The sequence below is a fragment of the Talpa europaea genome (assembly GCF_964194135.1).
Source record: "Talpa europaea genome assembly, chromosome: 2".
NCBI lineage: Eukaryota > Metazoa > Chordata > Mammalia > Eulipotyphla > Talpidae > Talpa > Talpa europaea.
In genome coordinates this window covers 14,530,551-14,552,228 of record NC_140068.1, presented here as the reverse complement: position 1 = coordinate 14,552,228, position 21,678 = coordinate 14,530,551, and the positions used below count along the sequence as shown (strand labels likewise).

Below are 21,678 nucleotides of genomic sequence, written 5' to 3'. Positions count from 1 at the left end.
TCTGTTCTCACAAGGCACGCTGTCTGTCCCGGCGCCGTGGAGTCCTCTGTGTCACTGCACTCAAGCAGCAATTTCTAGTCCTTGTTTTGCTTTGGCAATAAGAACAAGATTACTGTTTAGAATCAAGGTAGCTATTTTCCCAATCCACTGTGAAGTCGTTAGGCAGGTATTCTTTTGAAGGTAAATAAACACAGTCAACGACAATTATTTGATTCCATTTAGTATATTAGAAAAGGTAACGGCTTAATGATACCCTAGCGGTCTATAACAGTTAACGCACTGCAGAAAATGAATCATAAAATCCCCTTCTCACTAATAACTCTAAGACTAGTGTTATGAAAGGCACCAAACTCCAGGGAATCACAGTATTTTCACCTTCCCACCAAGTGACAATATTATTAGTTTGGATTCTCTATTCACTGATTGTGGAAATACAGGATCTTTGCAGGACAGGAAAATCTGTAACATACTGCGTTTTGTTTTGCTTTTTTTGTTTGTTTGTTTGTTTGTTTGTTTAGATTGTAAGATCATGGCAACATTATCTGGGAGAGTTGCTATGGCAAATAAAATGATCCTATAAAGATCGGATGATTTTCTGACTCAGTGATACACCTTCCCAAATGCTAGTTCACAGGCCCTGGCCTGCAGCTGAAGGGATAGTTCTTACGGTGGCAGCCTATTTGTGTGCAGACCCAGTGCTCTGGCAGGGTAGGGAAAGAGTGGTGCTCATTTCAGATTTACACACACATGCTGTTTGCATTTGTTTTAGAAAGGAGTATGAGTTGCAAATATTCCTTGAAAACAGGTGCCCGGCCTGCTGACTCTGTGTGACAAATAACTGACAGGATGAGCTTGTTTGGTGACAGGTCCCTATTAATCGATTATTCCCAGTACATCTTGTCACAGAGACAGCTATGCACATCTGGAACCATCTCAGGGAGAAGCCACAAGCCAAACTTTATAAAGATGCTGGGTGACAATGCCCTGTCCTCTGTCACCAGAAAATTACCTCTTCTGTAGATTTCTGTATCATCACCCATGTCACCACCATGCATGTCACAGAAAGAACAACGGTCAAGGGAGTGTTAGATATCACCATTCTTTCCTCACTGTATTTCCTCATTGTATTTTTCCTAAAAAATAGAATTTAAAAAAAAATCTTCAATAGAATTATCAAAACAAAACAACAAAGTCAGTGCCTTAAGACTTGACTATCATAGAGAAATTTCCATGTGGTAAAAAACATGTATTTATTCTCAGGCTTTCGTACACTTTGCTTCTGGGATTGACTATAATAACTGCAACACCAAATAGATGGTTTTAGTATTTACTAGAATCTTACAAGTGGATGCTACCTGGAAGGCTATTTTGTCACCCAGTTTTTGTCTCCCTGCTTCCTTCCTCTCTTGCTCCCCCTTTATTTTCCTGCTAATTCTAGCATGTTTAATACTTAGCTCTCTCAGTTGAGGGTTTGGAGAAACCTTTATAGTCTAATATAAAAAAGAAGGAAAGCAAACTAACTTTAAGAACAAAGGTTTTTGGTGTTCAGACATAAATTACTCTATTTCAATTAGTGCAATCTTTGCAAGGAGGATCTTTGCTTTCTGCTTTACATACTTTCTACCATTAATCTCTATGGTTTGATCTCAAAATGCCCCTTGAGTCTCTCTTCTTGTTTCCTCTTAGAAAATGTCATTTCAATTCAGAAAATATTACTTTAGCAAATAAAAATTTTAATTATTTCCCATTTAGCAATGCTTAAAAATGGGTTAAAATTGAATTTTCCCCTTCTGCCTGGGCTGGGTATCTTGCTTCTTACTTTTAGAGTAGGTAAGCATGTATCTTATATTTTCAACTATATCTAAATATATTACCAGTTAAATAAAACTCTTTGGAAATTTTTTTTTTTTATTATTGAAGCCCAAGCTCAATACGAATGTCAAAAGTCACCACCCTGTCTTCTAAACACTCCAACTTCTTTAACTTCCTACATATTCTGTACCACTATCCACCGAGGAGCTTATTATCTATTGACCTATTTAGTCTGGGATATGTCTGGGGGGGTGCAAGGACCCTGTTATTCTCAACCCTTTAAATGACTGAACTTGTCAACTTTCTCAACTTCTGGTACTTCAGTAAACATCCTAGAGACTCCTCACTCTCTGTCAGGGGAGGGAGGGAAATTCTACTGCAGAGCAGTAAATTTCTAGAACAAAGTTCAAACTCTGTGATTTATGCTAGTGGTGTGCTCCAAATTGTTTTCCCAATCTGTTACCTTGATTTCAGAAAATGCAGTTGGTGGCCAAATTCCTCATCCATGTGTGATTTTTAAATTTTATAAATCTTATGTGGGGCTTATTCCTAATGCAATGCTGTCTTGTGAAATGCTTGTCAATGGGGGAAATTTTAATCGCTGGTGACATAAGTAGAAATGATTAAATGTTTACTAGCAGTCTCCTATCAAGAAACATTTTACCTGAGTTTCTAGTAAGTATATCTGACTTAAATATTTCTTTTTTTTTAAAGATTTATTTTATTTATACAAGAACTGGGGCACAGGCCAGAGGCACGGGAGGGTAAGAAAATTCACCAGAGACAGAGTGGGGAGCAGAACAGGAAAATGGACTGAAAACACTGCTGAGGGGAGCAGCAGGTGAGACAGGAGAGGTCTGCCGCACCATGTGGGTATCTCCCTGGCTGGTCCGGAATCGAACCTGAGCTGTAGAGGCTGTGGACAGTTTCACAGCACTGCACTCAACCCACTGCGCCACCGGGGAGGCCCTAAATATTTCTGTACCACCAACCATATATAAGAATAGCGTCATACTACCTAGTTCTTCTACTTACTCTGGGTTTTTGTGGTCCTAAAGATGATAAAATTAGTGAAATTACCTAAAGAAAATATCAGGGGTTACATAATGCATACACTTATTTACTATAGATTATGGATTTATCATAGTGGCTATTAAAATTGTTTTTTAGGAATATGTAGGAAGTTTAAGAAATCCAGCCCTATGATACATGGAGACTTAATATGTCTCTAAGAACCAAGAGGTTACTCGTAAGTTATTTCCATTGCCCCTTGAGGATTTCCTTGCAATGTTTGAAAGTATTTTTTGCCTCTGTGGAGTTTGTTTTATATGGTCTTATATGTTATAAGACCATTATTGAATACAGAAAATAAAATTGTATATTCACAGAGAGACTATACTAAAACTCCAGAATTTGTCAACAAGTACAAAGTTTGAATAAGTTGCCTTGATTATTGCCAATTACTTTGTTTCTTCCTTCCTCTGCAAGCCCTGAAAAGCACTTGGGACTTAAATATAGAGGTCCAGACTTCATTATTGCAACTTCAAGAATGTTCCGTTTTTATGTTACAGGCAACGAAAGCTTGGAAGAAAACTATGTCCAAGACAGTAAGATGGGGTTCGTCATCAATGCCATTTATGCCATGGCGCATGGGCTACAGAACATGCACCACGCCCTGTGCCCAGGCCACGTGGGCCTCTGCGATGCCATGAAGCCCATTGATGGCAGGAAACTCCTGGACTTCCTCATCAAATCCTCGTTCATCGGCGTGTCTGGAGAGGAGGTGTGGTTCGATGAGAAGGGGGATGCTCCTGGAAGGTAACACAGTCTTTTCCCATATTGGGTCAGAATAACCTTGTGCTCCTGTCTGAGCCAGACAAATAGCAATTCTTGCTGCATTTGCTTCCTTGGTTTTTGGGTGTCATGAGGATAAATTCAACTAGATAGTTGAAAGGCCACGGCTAATGCAAGATGAAAATTACAAGAGACCATGCAGTCTTTGAAATGTTAGAATGCTTAGTAACTACCCATAATCCTGCATCCTGCTTGTGCCATCCCTTGCTGGGCTGTCTCCCTGGCTCTCCCCTAGAATGCCAGGGGCCTCTGTTTTGCAACCATCCCAAGCCAGGTAGTTTCATCTTGGGTTTGGGCAGCTTAAAAGAGAGCCTTGGAGCATTTGGCATCATCCAGACAGGTCTTTTAATAGCATGCAGGGAAACAATCCAGCAGGGAGACAACTAAAGCCTCCTGCAAATCTTTGTGCACTCTTTTCTCTGGGCTTTCTCTGACATTCTCTCATGTTCTCTTCCTCTTGCAGCCATCCCTTATTCTGTCATAGCCTCTCCAACGTCACTGTTTCCCTGTCTCTGTGTGAGGCTGCCCTTATAGCCTCAGCCTCTAGGCTCAGGTTGCCCACTCATGTATGCCCACATCATTCTCCAGGTGTCCACAATCAGCCATGTGTGCCCCATGCCCTCGCTCCCAAGAGCCTTCTGATTCAAGGCCACAGGTGATAGTCACAGAGGCCAGTGGCATAAAAACCTGACTAGTTCATTTACTCTACAACCTCGCTGCCAGTCCAAGAAACGGATCACTTCTGACCACCAGGATCCTTCCTGGTGCTGCCAGCCTCTGGCCAGCATCTTTTTTGATCATTTGGCCCCAGTGCCATACTGATTGTAAAATATTATATTAAACCTGCTTAAAGAGTTTAATATATAAAGAGAATCAAGTCTTTATATGTATCCATCTTTCTTAGGCTAACTTTTATTCTTGCTAACTTCTGTCTCTTGAAACAAGAAAGAATTTTCTTTCTATAATTGAATCTCTTTGGGTTTAAAGATTTAATCAACAAGCAACAGAAAATTAAACCCAACTAATATACATATATTTTCCCAAGTCATTTTACATAAGTCACTTCTGCAATACTTGCTTTTAGAACACCAGTCTACTTATATGTAATTGTGTTCATTCATTCAGAATTTCCTAGGAAGGGATAGTCTTAACAGTGGGAGAAGAATTAAAACCTGCAACAAGAAAGAAAAAGGCCCTCAGCTGGGCAGCTGAGTTGTAGGTTCACAATATTTCTCCCCCTCATAATCCCTGTCATCTTACATTGTATGATTTTTCAAAATGAGAACTTTTTAGGAAAGCATATATTGTGCTAAAATGAAGCATCTGATCATTTGATCTTCACTGCTATGAGCATATTGTTGTCCTTCTTGTATGGATGATAAATCTGAGCACCAAAGAAAGTAAGAAACTCACCTAAAGTCACACCGAGAGTAGGTGGCAGAGGCAGGGCTTTCTGAATCTGAGACTTGTAATGTTTTTCCCAATCACACTGCCTTTGGTAATCCTAAAATTAGGCAAAGTTACAGGCAACCCTCTTAATGTCATTTCAAAGGTACAGTAACAGATTATTGGACCCTGAATAATTCTCTACATATTTCTTCCCTTCATTAAGCTTAAAATTATGTGTTTAGAGAATCCCTGTGGGGCCTAAGTAGATTCTCTATTTAAAACCAACAATTTTAGAAAGGACAAATGATATAAGCAATTGTTAGCAATTAAAATGAGGAATTTGTCCAGTTCTTTCTAAGCTGCTGTAAAGTCAGGAATAGACACGGTGCAGGTTTTCTGATCCCATGCAGACCGGGTAAAGGAGGAGTCAGAGTCCTCAGTGGCTTTTGCAGGTTTTTTTTTTTGGGGGGGGGGATTACCAGGCATACGGCAGGCAGGGGTGCTGGGGGGGCCGGGAGGCTGGCAGGCCTCCCAGCTCCCAGCAAATCCTCACTATCTGGGCTCTCCGGCCTTCTCTCAGCTTCTGCTTGGCTTCTCTCTCAACTTCTCTTCGGCTTCTTGGCTTCTGCTGCAGCTGGCGTCCCCGTGACGCCGCCCTTAAAAGTACAGTCTCAGCCCAGGTGAATCTCATCTACCTATGCCCACACCCTTTTCCAGGTGCCCGCCATCAGGCATGCATTCAGGACCTCAAGGATTCATCATCTATCCTGATGGCGGGAGGGCAGAAAAGCCTGACATTTTACCTTACCCTACAGCTGCCAAGTAAGTGGAAGCAGAATTAGGTTGAAATGCGAGTGGGATGAATAGAATGATCCAGGGCCTGGGTGTGTGGACAGTTTCACAGTGCTGTTAACACCTTAAGAAATGGAATCAGGTGCACCAGTGGGCCTGAGATTCAGAACAATGACCACTCTCCTCTAAGCCTTGGTGCCAATCCCAGATCTCACTGGAAACTAGTCTCTGAAAAGGATGGCAGGAACGCACAGAACAGCCTCTGTATGGATCCAGGCAGATAAGTAAAGGAGAGTCCTGGAACCCTCAGTGGCTTTTTCAGACTTTTAACGATCTTTCTATGCCACTTGTAGTGCGGTAACCAGGCATAGGGCAGGCAGGGGGCGGGTGAGAGCCTGGCAGGGGGTATGGAAGGCTGGCAGGCCTCCCAGCCCCTTGTGAAACTTTACTCTCTCTGGGCATTCTGGCGGTTTTTTTTTTTTTTTTTTGTGGTCTCTTCCTCTCGTAGTCATTCTTCGCCGCACTCTGCCACACATGGTCTTCTGCTGCACCACCCTCTGTGATGCCGCCCTTATGCACTCATTCTCTCTGCTCAGGTGTGCCCACTTACCCATACCCACACCATACTCCAGGTGTCCACCATCAGGCATGTGTACTTCGAGTCCATGCTCCCAAGCACCTGCTGCAATCAAGGACGCAGGTGATAGCCTCAGAGGCCAACGACACAAAAACCTGAGCAATCTTCATTTACCCTACAATGGGGTGGGAATAAAAAAATGCCTTCAAGATACTGCAGGACAATGCACACTATGTGTCTAGCACAGATGTGCTTTATACACTCCATATGTGGGGGGTCCCTCCTGCTCCTCTATTTGTAAGTTACACAAAATATAGGCAATCTGAGCCAATTTCTCCTCCATCTTTAATTACATATTTAAGTCATGAACCTTCCCCCTAGGTCTCTTTTTAGGGATCATTTCCTCTTCTTGGAAATTGGTTGGCTTAATCCATGTTCAGCTTCTGTTTCAAACAAACTCTCCCTGCTTCCATCTGATTCATACATGATCCTTGCTTTTGGTCCCTCTTGTAATTATTTTCATTTGTTGTCATGCACCATAGATTGAATATATTGAGAAGATGCTGTAAAGTTGTAATTTATTCCATGAGGATTTCCAAATAAATGCCAGTATGCCAGAAAGGGGCCCAGGACGCAGAGAAGAGAGTGTGCTCATTGACATGCACAGCGCCGGGAAGGCCAGTTTCCAGCAAGTCAATATTTCCCCCTTGGTATCTGTAGGGGCAGAAGGACACAGAGCAAGATCTCTATGACCTGAGCAGATGGCGCAAAGGAGGAGTCCTGGAGCCCTCAGTGGCTTTTCAGGCTTTTATTGGGATTTTACTGGGTACACAGCAGGCAGGGGTGCTGGCAGGGGGCGGGGTAGATGGGAGGCTGGCAGGCCTCCCAACCCCCAGCAAGTCTTTACTCTTTCTGGGCTCTCCAGCGTTCTCTGGTTCTCTTTGCTTCTCTTTCTACTGGTGTCCCCATGACTCCGCCCTTATAAGCCCAGTCTTAGCCCAGGTGTACCCACCTACATATGCCCACACCCTACTCCAGGTGCCCACCATCAGGCAGGCATTTGGGACCACAGGGTTCCATTATCAATCCTAATGGCAGGAGGGCAGAAAAGCCTGATACTTTTTACCTTACCCACAGTATCTCAGTATTTTTTTCCCTCCATATTTTGGGACTTTTAAGAAAATTGTTTTTAAACCAAAATGTTGTGGATTTTTCATTTTTTAAATGCTAATGAAATGTGAACTTATTTCTCTTATTGAAGAGCAAATGAGAACATTGAAATAAAAGTCTTAGGAAACTGATTTATAGGAAGAAGATATTCTAAAGCCTACTAAGCTTTCATTGAAAGTCTATGGAGAGCTTTACTAATAATATATAGTAAAACATACACATTGAAGGAAATGAAAATGGAAACTGCTTGTACTGAATATTCACAGCAGGTTCTATAACCTTAATGAATTTTAAATGGAAAAAAATTGGAGGTGTAGATTAGTGTCCTTGATCAGCCCACAGGGAATATCCATTTGGATACCACTTCAGTTACACGGAAGAACATTCTCGGGCATCTCAGCATCAAAGGGAATTAAGAGCCCTCTTAGTCGAAGTCAAAACAGCAAAGAGATGAATCAGGTACTCCAGGTATGCCATTCTCTCCTTTTACTTTAGGTGAGTTTTGTTCGCCTGGCAAATTAGGGAGAAAACATCTTTGCTCTCTGCAGAGTCCCCTTTCCTATAGGGGACAGCTATTCATAGAAATTACCGAAATCTGAATTTGGAGAACCCACTAATTACTGTATGCGTGACAGAATGATGTGTACATTAAAAACAGGCAAGCAAGCTAATAAAGGATAATATTGTCTAGACAAAGAACCAGGCCAGAGATAGTCAATAGGTTTCAGCTGTCCGCTAAGATGGATTGATAGTTACTTCCTGGAGTGTTGGGCTGAGGATTCTGAGTTTGAATCAGGTGTAGGGAGAAAGAATACCAGGATGAATTAGTTAGGGGTGTGTTGGTAGTGTGGGAAGAAGAACATTCAGGAAGCGGTGTATATGTTAGTTAATTGCCATCTACTTATTTGGGTCAAGCAAAAGGAATAAGACTCTATTCTACCACAGGAGGTGAGAACTCTGCACAGAGACTGCAGAAAAGGTCCCACTTTGCAGAGCCAGTAAGGGAGAGGAGGACATACAGTCTTTTGGAAACTGCCACATGAGTAATAGTTTACTTGGGGTAAATAGCAATATGGAAAGGAGATTGAAGAATTCCAGAGCCTTTCCAATACTAAAGGCTATGCCAACACAGGTGTTCCCTGTTTTTCCTGCAGTAGTGGAAATAACCGAGTATTTTAAGGCATCATTACCATAAATACCTGAATTATATAGTGAAAGTGGTGTGCCTTCCACATGTGTTTTTCCCATTTGTGAAACAGGTTTTTTACATGCCTTTGAATAGTAAATCATAAGTTTTAAAGAAGTTAGTGGCATTCCTGAGTAACAAAATCTGTCAAAATGCTAGAAGAGATTGCAGTTTACACAATCTAATTCAAGTTCTGTGTTCTTTCCCCGTATTGGAGAACACACTCTATTACATTGAAAAATGATGAGACCTGAGCCCCAGAATACAACCTGGCTGCAATGAAGATTTCTCTATGTAGATGTTGCCATCTGCAGCCTTGTGGCATTTGAAATTACTGAAGTAACTGATACCAATTATTTGGATTAAAGAAAAAAAAAATGTTTCTCCTAATCAGGGAAGAGACCATACAGAGACTGAAGAGGGGGATATTCATTTTGGAAAATCAGGGGAAGCATTAGAACTAAAGTAATGACAGTGTCTGGTGTTACCTCCCTTCTCTTCAGTATTATCTACTTATCAGATTTCTTTGTCATGTCTGCATCAAATCCATAGTCTCCAAGACACGTTGTTTTCTTTGTAGGTATGATATCATGAATCTGCAATACACTGAAGCTAATCGCTACGACTATGTCCATGTTGGAACCTGGCATGAAGGGGTGTTGAACATCGATGATTATAAAATCCAGATGAACAAGAGTGGAGTGGTGCGGTCTGTGTGCAGTGAGCCTTGCTTAAAAGGTCAAATAAAGGTAAGCCAGCCCCCAAGCATTCTTGGATGGTGTCCTTATGAAGGTCTTTTGCTTGGGCATACATAAAGGAAAACATACATTTTTCTTAGATAAGACTATCCAGAAAGGCTGTGCTAAACTTACTGTTTTTGTTCTTATGTTTAGATAAAATTAAAAGACAAAGAAAGTATAGGAAAAGGCTAGACAAACCATTTAAATACTTACAACAGTCTTTATTTGACTCTCAATGATGAGCTGGGATCTTAAATACAATATAGAAAATCAAGGAACTGAATAATCAAAATAAAAATTGAAACAGAAGTAAACAGGGAAACCAAAACTGAGGACACTGCTTAGTCATTGTTCTAGCTATTGTTACAGAAAGCAGAGCTGAATAATGCTGGGTACGTGTATAAATAAAAGAAGTTGAAACGAGGTGACAGAGATGCTGCTTATCATTTCTCTTTGCTCCGCCAAGTCCTTTGCTTTTCCTGAAACTGGTATTTTCTCACCAAGAAAGAGTCCCCACTTCCTTATTATTCTCAGAAGCTTTTTATTTTGGGTTGGGGCAAATGATATTACTGTACACAGAAGTAGAGTAAATAAAGATCAAATATTGAGCATTTGGCTGGATGTGCTAGAGAGATAATTCTCAGTGAAGAGGCATGAAAACAGCGTGCTCTGTGCCCCGTGCTATTTTAAACCGACTGGATGATGCACTAGGAAATGGAGCAGAGGGGAGTGATCGTGAGCTGGCAGGAGTGCAGATTAAATGACCTAATAGGTCTTTCCCATCTCTAATTTTCTGTGATTCATCTCTGGGAGCAGAGAAGCTGTCATGTAAATGTCGGGAGGCACAGCTGGAGTGGGGTAGACACTGTGCGAGGCTCTGGCCTCTCTGGCTGCCATGTTGCTGTGCATCCTTGGGAGCTGCAGAGCACCCATGCAGGACAGGTGCCCTGAGACATCCATGAAGGGTCCCTGGGGTAGGAGTCTAGGTGTGTGCAAAAGTGCTGGTGCAGAAGCTGGAAAATCCTCATCTCAACTGATCAAAGAGTAGATGATTTGGAACCTGTAGCATCTTTTGGCAGCTTGGAAGAGCAGACTAGGTAGACTCCAATTCCCAGTGATTCTGGTCCTTCTGAGGTGAAAACAGCTCACCATAATTTTAAATATCTTATGCTTTCTCTGCATATGTGACATTAAAAATATTTTATCATTGTTATGACAACTGCTGATCAGAACAGATTGAGCTATGACAGGAGACCTCATGACAGGTAGTGGCTATTCCATAAGCTTGGGGACCAGGAGAAGATCTGGGGAGGGGTCCTGGCATGGACAGTTCAGGATATTTGGAGACACCATTAGTTCCCACTCATGGAGAAGTATTTCCGTAGTGTGAGAAGGTCTCCAGCCAAACCAGTGTGTATACTCTGTATGTCAATGCTGCTTCCGCCCAAGAATCCACTGCTGCTTATCATGTAGGTGGAGTTCTTGTGCATTAGACAGTCTGGTGGTCTGTAGGAGGATATCCTCTGACATCCAGAAGTCCCAAACAACTTCCACTGGATTTTGTGGTTTTATCTTCTGCAGGTGGTAGGAAAAACCAGGACAGCTGAGACTTGAAGTCTCATGATGAGGATATGGGGCGTGGAGGAAAATTCCTCCATCCCTCTGGGTTCTCCTTGGACTGGGTGAGCAAACAAATTAACCAGATTAATTAGAGACCAAGTTTAGTAACAACATTATGGAGAATTTACCTGGCAAATTGGGAGCTTAGATACTGAGCTAAGGGACCCAGGACATCAAGGAGAAAGAGGAGGCTCTCACATGACCAGGAGGCCACCTGACATAACAAAGCCTTGCTCCCGATGTTTGTTCTGCTTACCATTGGTTTCTTGGATAAAAAGTTTATTTCTGGAGCTGACCTTAAATCTAGGTAATCTACGTTTCCTAAAGTCATGCTAAGTGCTACTTCCAAAGCTCACAGGCCTCCCCTGACCTCAATTCCACTTTCTAAGCTGACACATTTGAGAAAGATCTACCTTGAGGGCCTTGGAAAAAGGCTGTCTGAACAGTTTGGGGTGGAGAACAATCCTACTCGGATGATCCAGGTATTCTGTGGCCCCAAGGTGGCTCACGGGTGACACAGGACCCCTTTGCAATGTGGGCGGCAGCGTTGAGTCTGTGGTGTAGACATTGGCTGTAAAACAGTTCAGGGAATTACAAAGTTTAATTTTACAGGGCATAAGGGGGTGGGGAAAACCTGGCAAGAGAAAAGTAATCATTCCAAAGATTCCTGGCACTCCAGCTCCCTTTCACAATTCTCTCCTGCTGCTCTGACTGCTGGCAGGCCATGAATGGGGGTTCACATGCCGGCTGTATTCCCATTTGTACGGAAGGGCTCTGCTCCCACATTCAGAGGAAAGGCTGCCTGCACACATCTCCAGCCTAGAGGCTTTTTTTTTTTTCTTGACATCATGTTTGCTTTATACCCAGGAGGTGTTATCAAAGGAGATCCCCAAAATCATTACTGAGCAGAGCACTTGCTATAAATGCAGATCTCTTAGGGGTCCATTGGAGAAATACTGTGAACCTTGCAGGAGAAAAATATGCCAACTCTCAATAGCAACTCTCAATACAGGTGAGGGGGTGCTTGCACGTGTCCCATACATACCATGGGAGACACACAAGCAAATGGAATCTGAGTCCCATGTACAAACAATAGCATTTCCACTCTTAGACTACCAATTTACACCTGCCAGGCCAGCACCACAGTCAGATCTCTCTTAGCCACTGCAAAGACAGGAGAGAGACAGTTCCTAGGTGACTGGAGTTCTTGCCCTCTTATTAACTTGGAAATATAACCTCTAGGAAAGACTTATTCATCTTAAATATCAAATGCCATTAGAAATGCTAGAATAATCATTTGCTTTCTTGTATAAAAACCCAGAGAACTTCTTAGGGTCATTTCCCTCGAAGAAGTTAAAAGTCCAATTTTCTAGTGCAATTGATTTTAGAAATATAAAATTGTATAAATATAAAATCTTATGGAGGTAAAAAATGAATTTCAGCCATAGCTTGCACACAGGTAAATAAAGTCAGCCTCTTTATTCCTGTGTGTTTTATTACTCAGGGTCTGCACAGGGGAAAAAGAACCCATGCCAGGGGGCTGGATAGAGAAACTTTGATATTGATGATAATAATAAAAACTGGCTATGAAAGTAAAAGGGGACACTGAGGCAGCTTAGAGATGAGCAATGCAGGAATTAGTTCCACTCCAGGGCTTGAGGAAGACATGGAACACTACCTGAGGGGACCCCTGAAGTGGGAGGGAAGGGTAACTTGGCTTCTCCCTTCTCCTCTTCCTATCCCATTGGATCCTTCCATGTTGCCAAACCTCTCCAGAATACACCCAGCAGGAGACCCCAGAAAATGTAGATCTAAGCTACTTAGCTCAGGTTCCCTTAAATGCTTCAAGCTAAGCAAGACTGACATGCTAATGCATTATAAGGAGACAGAATCCCTGGGAAGCAAGAGTGGGGGGAAGGGGAATGAGACATAGAAAGATGGAAAATACCACCATGACCAAGCTGATGCACTAATGAGCACATCTTCTTGATCCAGTTATCTATTTTTGGGCATTTGGATTGTTACCATAGCTTAGCTATTGTAAATAGTGCTGCTGTAAACCTAGGGTCAAAATAAGGGGGGTGGAAATTGTATGTGGAATATAACCAAGATGAAAATGCATACATTGTGCAAAAAATGAAAAATGATGTAAAAATACATAAAATAGAACAAAATGACTGCAGAATTGAGGCTACCAGAGGGAGAGAATGGGGGTGGGGATCTAGGGGATAGGTCCCCATGGTCTGGAGTGAAGGCATATTGGGGCTTTGGTGGTGGGTGTGGTGTGGTAACATACATCTGAAAAGGTGCGACCCTACAGACCTAAATCACATACCGTGTTGTAAGCCAAAGCTACCGTAATAAATAAATGGTTACACAATTACACATGCATTATTGTCACATAGCAAAACATACCCTATGTAGGTGTTGAAACCCCAGTTACACATAGCTGCAAGCTATAGACTTTAGAATTGGGTTAACTAATTTTAATTCATGAGATTAAACTGATTTCACCCTATTTGTTGGCATTTAATGTTAGAAATGTAACAATTGAGTCTCAAAATTCTTCAGAAGTGTGGACCTCAGAAGATTGGTTAACTTAAGCTGCTAGAGGTCCCCTTACTCAATTGCACAAGATACTGTATCACTCTGCGTTTTCCACTCCAGTTAGACAAGCAAAAAGGCCAATGAACAGATTTGTTGAGTATCAAGATATGAGGAAATGATCAGTTTGATTATGATCTAAGATGACTTCAAAATTGGAAAGAGGCTAAGTGAATCATTGAGCAACCATTGACACTGACCTTCATTAGAACTCTGAGTGCCCCTGGGCTGTGCCTTGAGTATTATCAGGTAGTACAGCCAGGACAGCTTGTCTCTGATATTCCTGTTGGTAGGTATAGCTACTGGAGAAAAATTGCCATTCATAATTTCTAATAATAGTCTTCTTTCAAAAATGTAATTTTCATATTGACACTATCACCTTTTTATTTAGGTCATTGATAGTCCAGTATATGATCTATGGATCATATACTTTCAAGACTCTGCAGAGATTAGGACCACAGATTCCAGAACATTTGTCATACTTTAACAACCTAAGGTCATCTTTGTAATAAAATACCTTCCATCAAATGATTCTTTATTTTATTTAACATTGCTTTCCTATTCCTCTATACATTTTCCTGCTTTGTGTATATTTACAATTGCTCATTTGGTCCAAATTCCAGCATTATTTTTCACCAAAATTGTCAAGTATTTAGTATCACCATACCTTATGAATGATAAGAAAAGGAATGTCGTAAATTCAATATTAAAGAACACATACTGTTTGCTATCAATTCTTCCTGTTACTTCATGCAGAAATATTTATAGGAAATAAGTGTCTTTGGTCCATGTTACCCAGTGACAAAGTTGACAAGAAAATGTAGCCACATCTGGGCCTCCCCGGTGGCGCAGCGGTTGAGCACTGGGTTGCGAAGGTGCCTGCAGCCTCTGCAGCACCAGTTCGATCCCCGGCTGCTCCCCGGCCACCGGAGGAGGGTCCCGCATGGCGCGCAGACCTCTCCTGCCGCCCGCTGCTCCCCTCAGCAGTGTGCTTCGGTCCTTCTGCCTGCTCTGCTCCCCGCTCTGGCTCTGGTGAATTCTCTCACCCTCCCGCGCTTCTGACTGTACCCAGTGCTGGTATAAATAAATAAATAAATCTTTAAAAAAAAAAAAATGTAGCCACATCATCATGTGCCTCCTCCAGGTTATAAAGTGCACCTGCTAATATCAACAATTAAGTGTTTCCAAGGAGGAAAACAACTTCAATAATGTGATAGATTATGCAACACTGTATTGTATGAATCAGATGAACTTTGAAAAGTGTTATCATTCCATTTGTTTTGCAATTATGGAAATTGTAAAATTTTCATCAGAGTATAAAATAGCCAAATATATACAAAAGCACCATTTCCTTGTAAAAACTACCATCTGGTGAGATATTGCCCTTTGATCTCCTGAGGTTTGGGAAATAAGTGACACTACAAGAAGGGAAAATGGAGTGGGAAGTAGATAGATGATTCCTCCCTGCCCACTCTTAACTCTCACCTTGAATCTGAGTAGCTTATCTGCTGATTTTCTTCTGGATCACATTGTGGGTCCTGCTGGGTGGATCATTTTATACTCAATATTCCTATCTGCAATTGCCCCAAGTTAAGAATCAAAGTCAGCTATATGTAGTTATATCTTTATTCTTATTATTTTATGTTAGATCATAGAATTTGGACATTATTTTGTTCTCTCCTATTGCATATGCTTCTAAATTGCTTGGGTTGGCTTCCTTCCCTCCATGGCAGTTCGGGGAGGAATTTTTATCTTGAATTTAGTGTCAGGAGAATTGTTTTTGGCTGAAATAACCTCAAGCAAATTTTCCCAATATGCAATCATTACTCAGTGATGATAATCATTATCTGTGGCTTGCACAGATATGCTGTGACCTGTCCCTACCATGCAACCCACCTACCCCCACCAGGCTGGAGCTTTATGAGAGTCTTTAAAAAATCATCTCTTCCTGACTTCCTGTGGATCATCTTTGGATTCTTCCCACATCTGTCATGAGTATTTTAATTCTGGTTAAACTTTCCCTTGTTCTCATAATTTTGATCTAGATAAGAAAAACTTCCTTTTTTCTCATTGTCAAAGATAAAACATTCAAGCCTAGTACAGTGATCATCCATATATTATCTACCAACTACATGCAACAATTGTAAATCCATTACTATTTTTTTTCTTCCCTCTATCTCTCTCCGTCACTTCCTCTTTTCCTCTCTCATTTTTTCCTGAACTTTATGAAAGTGAGGTACAAATAGTTTTCTAGAACAAAGATAATTTTTGTGTGGCCATAACATCAGCTAATAATATCATTCACCATACGGTCTCTATACATCAGTCTCCTCTTTTGTCAGTCAAAGCATATGACTATTTAAATTGTACAAACTTAATGTAACCATTATTCTGGCGACCAGAAAAACAATGATATAGTTCCCCAAAAATGTAATATTTTCTCAATCCAATAAAGAATAGGTTCTGAATATAAATGTTCCACTGGAATATCAAAAACTCCTTATTTGGGATACATGTGATTGCATGACAATGTGATCTGCTCTTGCTACTGAAAACATTGGCGAATTTTTTAAAAAAAATTATATCTTCAATGCATATGAAAATAAATTACAGTACTCTCTCTGAATGGGGAAGAAACTTTTTAAGCACTGGTAATAATGAGAAATTATATAGAAATATCCTTAATTTATCCAGTCAGTATACATCATAGTCTTTTGTGCTTTGACAATTATCTATGCTGCTTTCTTAGTTGCTGAACTATCTGGTGGTTAGCTTTGAACCTTGTCTGTCTGCCACTTTTAGATGGGTACAGGTGGAGCAGTTAATGAGACACAGGGTATGGGCAGAGCAAGAGCACAGTAGGGCTGTGCCATCTTGGAGGTGGCAATAGAAGAAGGAGGACCCACTTCCTTTAAGTTAACATTTATTGAAGTACAACATACCTACAGAAAAATTGAGGGAGAACTTACTACCAGGTCTCTGTTCTAGCTTTTCCCTGGAACACTTCCGGGGAACACTTCCACCAGCTCTATTCAGGGCTTCCTACCCCTGCTCTCCCTCAAGTATTCATTCAAATGACTGTGCCTTTTGCGAGGCCATACTCCCCAAATAATAGAGTTACATAAACAAATGGCAAATCAATAAAATTTTATTACAAGCAAAAACAAGTGACAAATGTCTTAGTGAGTCCTTGCCTGACCCCCACATGCAAGGGTGCAATTCCCCATTGCAGGTGCCCCTTTCAGGAGTGGGCCCAGGATGGGGCAAGTGAGCCAGGCTCTAAATGGTGCTCGTTCTCAAGTTAGATGCTCACACTCACCTACCCTGGTAGGGATAATTGTCCCTACCCTGCACCCTATTTCTCTTCCTTGCTTTAGTTTTCTCAAAGCCCTAATTTAGAATAGCATCTCCTCAATGCTGGGGATATCGTTCACTGATTATTTCTAGCCTTGACATCATGACTCATTGAAGCACCCCAAATGCATGTTGTGAATAAATGGATGGATGGATGGATGAATAACTGAGTGACTATCCATTGCATAAGCATTTATTCGATCCTCTTTGGGCAGTATACTTATCATATGATGTTCCATTATTGGCGTCTTACCTTCAATGTTCATATCCTGTCATTTATTTCTCCCTATGCACAGCATCTTATCTGGTGCCCTGGGCCACAAAACAAAGGATGGTTCATTGACTATCTATCTGACAAGCTCTTATGTATAATTTTGGTTCTCAGCATAAACTGGCATCACTGTGGTAGCCACTGTTATAATCTAGCTCTTGGAAATAACTGGAAATGACTGGATTTGCACTAGGCGCACACAGATCCCTTCTATAGCTATTTCCTCATCTACAAAATGCAAGATTAACTTTGCCCCAAGGATTGGTTGTAAAGGTTCCTGGAATTCCCTGCAGCGTACCGTAGAGAATTAAATAGCCTGTTTCAATCAATGTATGTCCACTGTGATCATTTGATAGTCCTATCTAATTTTATTATATATTCCCTCTTACTTTATTATATATTCCCTCTTACTTTCCATTCTCTTTTTCTTTTTTTTTTAAAGATTTATTTATTTATGTATACGAGCACTGGGTACAGTCAGAAGCGCGGGAGGGTGAGAGAATTCACCAGAGCCAGAGCGGGGAGCAGAGCAGGCAGAAGGACCAAAGTACACAGCTGAGGGGGGCAGCGGGTGGCAGGAGAGGTCTGCGTGCAATGTGGGACCCTCCTCCGGGGTCCAGGGAGCAGCCGGGGATCGAACCAGCGCTGCAGAGGCTGCGGGCAGCTTTGCAACCCAGCGCTCAACCGCTGCACCACCAGGAAGGCCCTCCATTCTTTTTTTCATTTCTCCTGTTTAGTCTATATTATTTTCCTCTTTTTTCCATATACATTATTAAGTAATTCATAGTGCCAAGAACTACACTAGCACTGTGAATCAAAGAAAAGTTAATCAGGACCCCTTCATTTGAGGAATGTGTAGTGTCTCTGGCATAAAAACAAATCAGCAATTAACATGCAGTGTTGCCTAAGTCCCCAGGTAGGGTGTTGTAGGGACACAAGAGTAGAGAGCTAGCAGATACTCCTGTAATTCAAATAAGAGTAGACCTAATTTCTTTATTCTATTTTGTCTTTTAGGTATTTTGCTTCTGAAGAAATTTTCTATTTCCTTTGATTCATAAATATTTTCCTTCATTATCTTCTCTTGATTCTGTTTACTTTCTTCCATCCTTTTTCTAAATAAATCCTTAATTTAAAAACTCCCTTTCCGGTTACTTCAGAAACTTAGTCACAACATGAACACTCGATGTCCTATGGCATAAACACTTTACGACTCCCACAGAGTCTGTGTCACCGAGTTGCTGATTGTGTGTCTCAGCAGGTCACCTAGTCTCGCTGACAATAAACATAACACTATGTACACAGGATGTAAAAAGAAACAAAATAGGCCCCGAGCCTTCGGAAGCCTTGGTCCTTCAAGGACAGTCTCCATGAGATATTAACACTTCCATCCTGACCCAGAGCTGTCATAAAAAGTGTCTGACAAAAATGAAACAAAATTGTATTCAGCTATGGATTGCACACTTCATGCAAAAGAAATAGCAGTTAGTATGAAAAAAATAGCGAAATGATCAAAAGTATTTGTCATGTTGGTGAGCTGAGATATATATTAGGAAAGATGGCTGGGATTTATTAAAAACCCTGTGTCTGAATGAAACGTATCTTCCTTACATATGTGAAGCAACCAGAGGACAATAGCTAACTTGTGGCAACAAAATACAAACTACATTTTAATTATTAGAGAGCGCCAAACAAAATGAAGTTTCTCAGGGCTCGCTGTTCCAGAAACATTGGCTGGAGCATGTAACATTGCGTCTGATCCACCGATCTTGATAGATGGAATGATAAAGACGTATTCAAAATGGAAGGTGATAGGCAATATGCCTTCTTCCATGAAATAATATTTATTTAACAAATGGCTCCATGTTATATTCAAAGCAACACACACACCCAACTCACACATATGCATACTCACACATTCTCTTTCTTCTCCTTACTCTCTAATCGCCACACAGTGGCTAGGATATTCCTTGTGAAAGAAAGTCAGGTGAAAACCGAAGTGGATAATGTATCTGCCTTATTTGAAATGTCTCCCTAGAACTAAAGGCTATTGGAATAAGGAGGCATTAAAGTTCCGTGAGTGGCCTAAGTATGTCTTTGAAAAAGATTCGATTCAACTCTCATTCACTGGATACACAGGGGCGTGTGCTGGGCACACATCTGTACCTTGAGGAGTATGATCTGAATAGTAAGGCCCTTTCTCCCAAGGAGCCACACATCCTTCAGATGACCTTAGCAGCTGAGTGTATGTTACTCAGAAATGAGGAGAAATTAGAGACCTAGTATTTGATTTGGAGATAGAAACCAGAATTCAGGCATAAAGAGATAAAAATCTGATTCTAGAGGGGTCACTATAAGATAAAAATGACAAATCCCATGTTACAGAAATTGGATGGTAAAAGTATACATACTTGGTGATTGGCTAGGTAGTAATGAAAACTTTTTCAGCAATTATAATCTATTACTTACTAAAGGTGGAAGCTAATCAGTTATTCACTCATTTATTCAGTCATTCAAAAGTTAATTTTCTTTTTAAAAAAAAAAAAATATTTATTTATTTATACAAGCACTGGGTATAGTCAGAAGCAGGGGAGGGTGAGAGAATTCACCAGAGTCAGAGCAGAGTGCAGAGCAGGCAGACTGACGAAGTACTCTGCTAAGGGGAGCAGCGGGCAGCAGGAGAGGTCTGCGCGCCATGTGGAGCCCTCGCCTGGCGGCCAGAGATCGAACTGGCGCTGCAAAGGCTGCGGGCAGGTTCACAACCCAGTGCTCAACCACTGCACCACCGGGAGGCCCCAAAAGTTAATTTTAAACACTAACCATATGCTAGTTGCTCAAAGGATCTAACACCCCCAGTCACCCTGCATAAATAAATTTATCTAGCATCATCATCTTCTGAATCTGTCTAACTGGTAGTGGTAATTTTAAAGTAAGAGAAAAAGAAAGTTTATGGAAGAGATATATAGTATTTTGTGATGACTCTTAAAATCCTTCTATACTAATTTAAATAAGAAAGTAGTATTTATTCAATTTTTCTTATATAACTTAGAAAAATTTGTTATTCAGAATGTTAATTTCTCATGTTTAGTCTAAGGATAGGTGCAAATTTTGCAAAAAAGATTTCATTTGAGGGCTTCCCCTGGTGGCGCAGAGGTTGAGTGCGGGGCTGCTAAGCTGCCTGCAGCCTCTGCAGCGCCGGTTCGATCCCCAGCTGCCGGTGAGGGTCCCACATGGCACGACAGACCTCTCCTGCCGAGCCCGCTGCTCCCCTCAGCAGTGTGTTTTGTCAATCTGCTTGTTTTCTTCCCCACTCTGGCTCTGGTGAGTTCCCTCACCCTCCCGTGCTTCTGACTAAACCCAGTGCTTGTATAAATAAATAAATAAATCTTAAAAAAAAAAAAAGAAAGCCTTTGATTATAAATTGGCTCCCAAATTATACCAGCGGGATATATGCTTGTATAAATAAATAAATAAATATAAAAAAAAAGATTTCATTTGATTCTACTTTCACAAATTATTGGAAAGTAAAAGAAGAAAAGAAAAACTTTTACATTTTCTGAAACTATGCTGTCATTTGATATTTTTTATGTAATTCTAAAAAAGTGATATGAATTCCAAGCTGAGCTGTGAGATTTTATTTTCATGAAGGCTGAAGTTTGTATGATTTTAAAATATGACAATATTTACAGTTTAATTTCTTATTTTACATATGGAAGCATTTGATAATTTTTAATGTGTTAGGGAGGGACTTCTGCTTTCTGCCATGAGGGACTAACAGGATACAGGCTGTGCCTTCTGCTGTAAACAGCTAGAGAACTTGACACAGTATATGAAATAACTGTGTACAGACACTAGAAAATGGGACATAACCGTGCTTCCAGGAAAGTGGAGGGAAACAAACAAGTAAACCCTAAAATCACTGAGACTTTCCTGGAGGTAATTTCCTGATTATTGTTCAGTGAGAAAGAATTCAAACAGAGCTTAGCCATTTTGCTAATTTAAAAAGATAAAAATTAGTTTAGGAGGCCAATGTAGCTAAAATTTATAATACAAGGTAAGATGAGCAGTCTATGCAGAAGAAGATTGTAAGTCAGCATGCTCATTCCCTCCAAAACCTGACTATCAGCCTGCACGTGAGTAGGGTAGGGATCCTAAAAGTCCAGGTAAAGAACAATTGCTAGAGAGCTGGATCCCCAGAGCTTACACTGGAATTGCCCCAGTTTCCACATGTCACAGTGGGAATATTTTTTTGATTAGATATGGAATTAAGTAGAGACTCCAGAAGGGTCACATTTTACTAATGAGGCTCAAC

General features: G+C 41.0%; 1 protein-coding gene across 2 annotated transcripts in view; it reads left to right on the top strand.

The window, feature by feature from the left end:
- GRM1 (glutamate metabotropic receptor 1) overlaps window positions 1-21,678 on the top strand; it is a gene marked incomplete at both ends in the record, with an annotated part of 363,299 nt that overhangs the window by 295,344 nt on the left and 46,277 nt on the right. For both annotated transcript variants that reach the window (XM_084229060.1, XM_084229061.1), the window contains 2 exons: window positions 3,384-3,630; window positions 9,361-9,529. In XM_084229060.1, coding sequence (XP_084085186.1) covers window positions 3,384-3,630; window positions 9,361-9,529 — 416 coding nt within the window. The remainder of the gene's footprint in view (window positions 1-3,383; window positions 3,631-9,360; window positions 9,530-21,678) is intronic.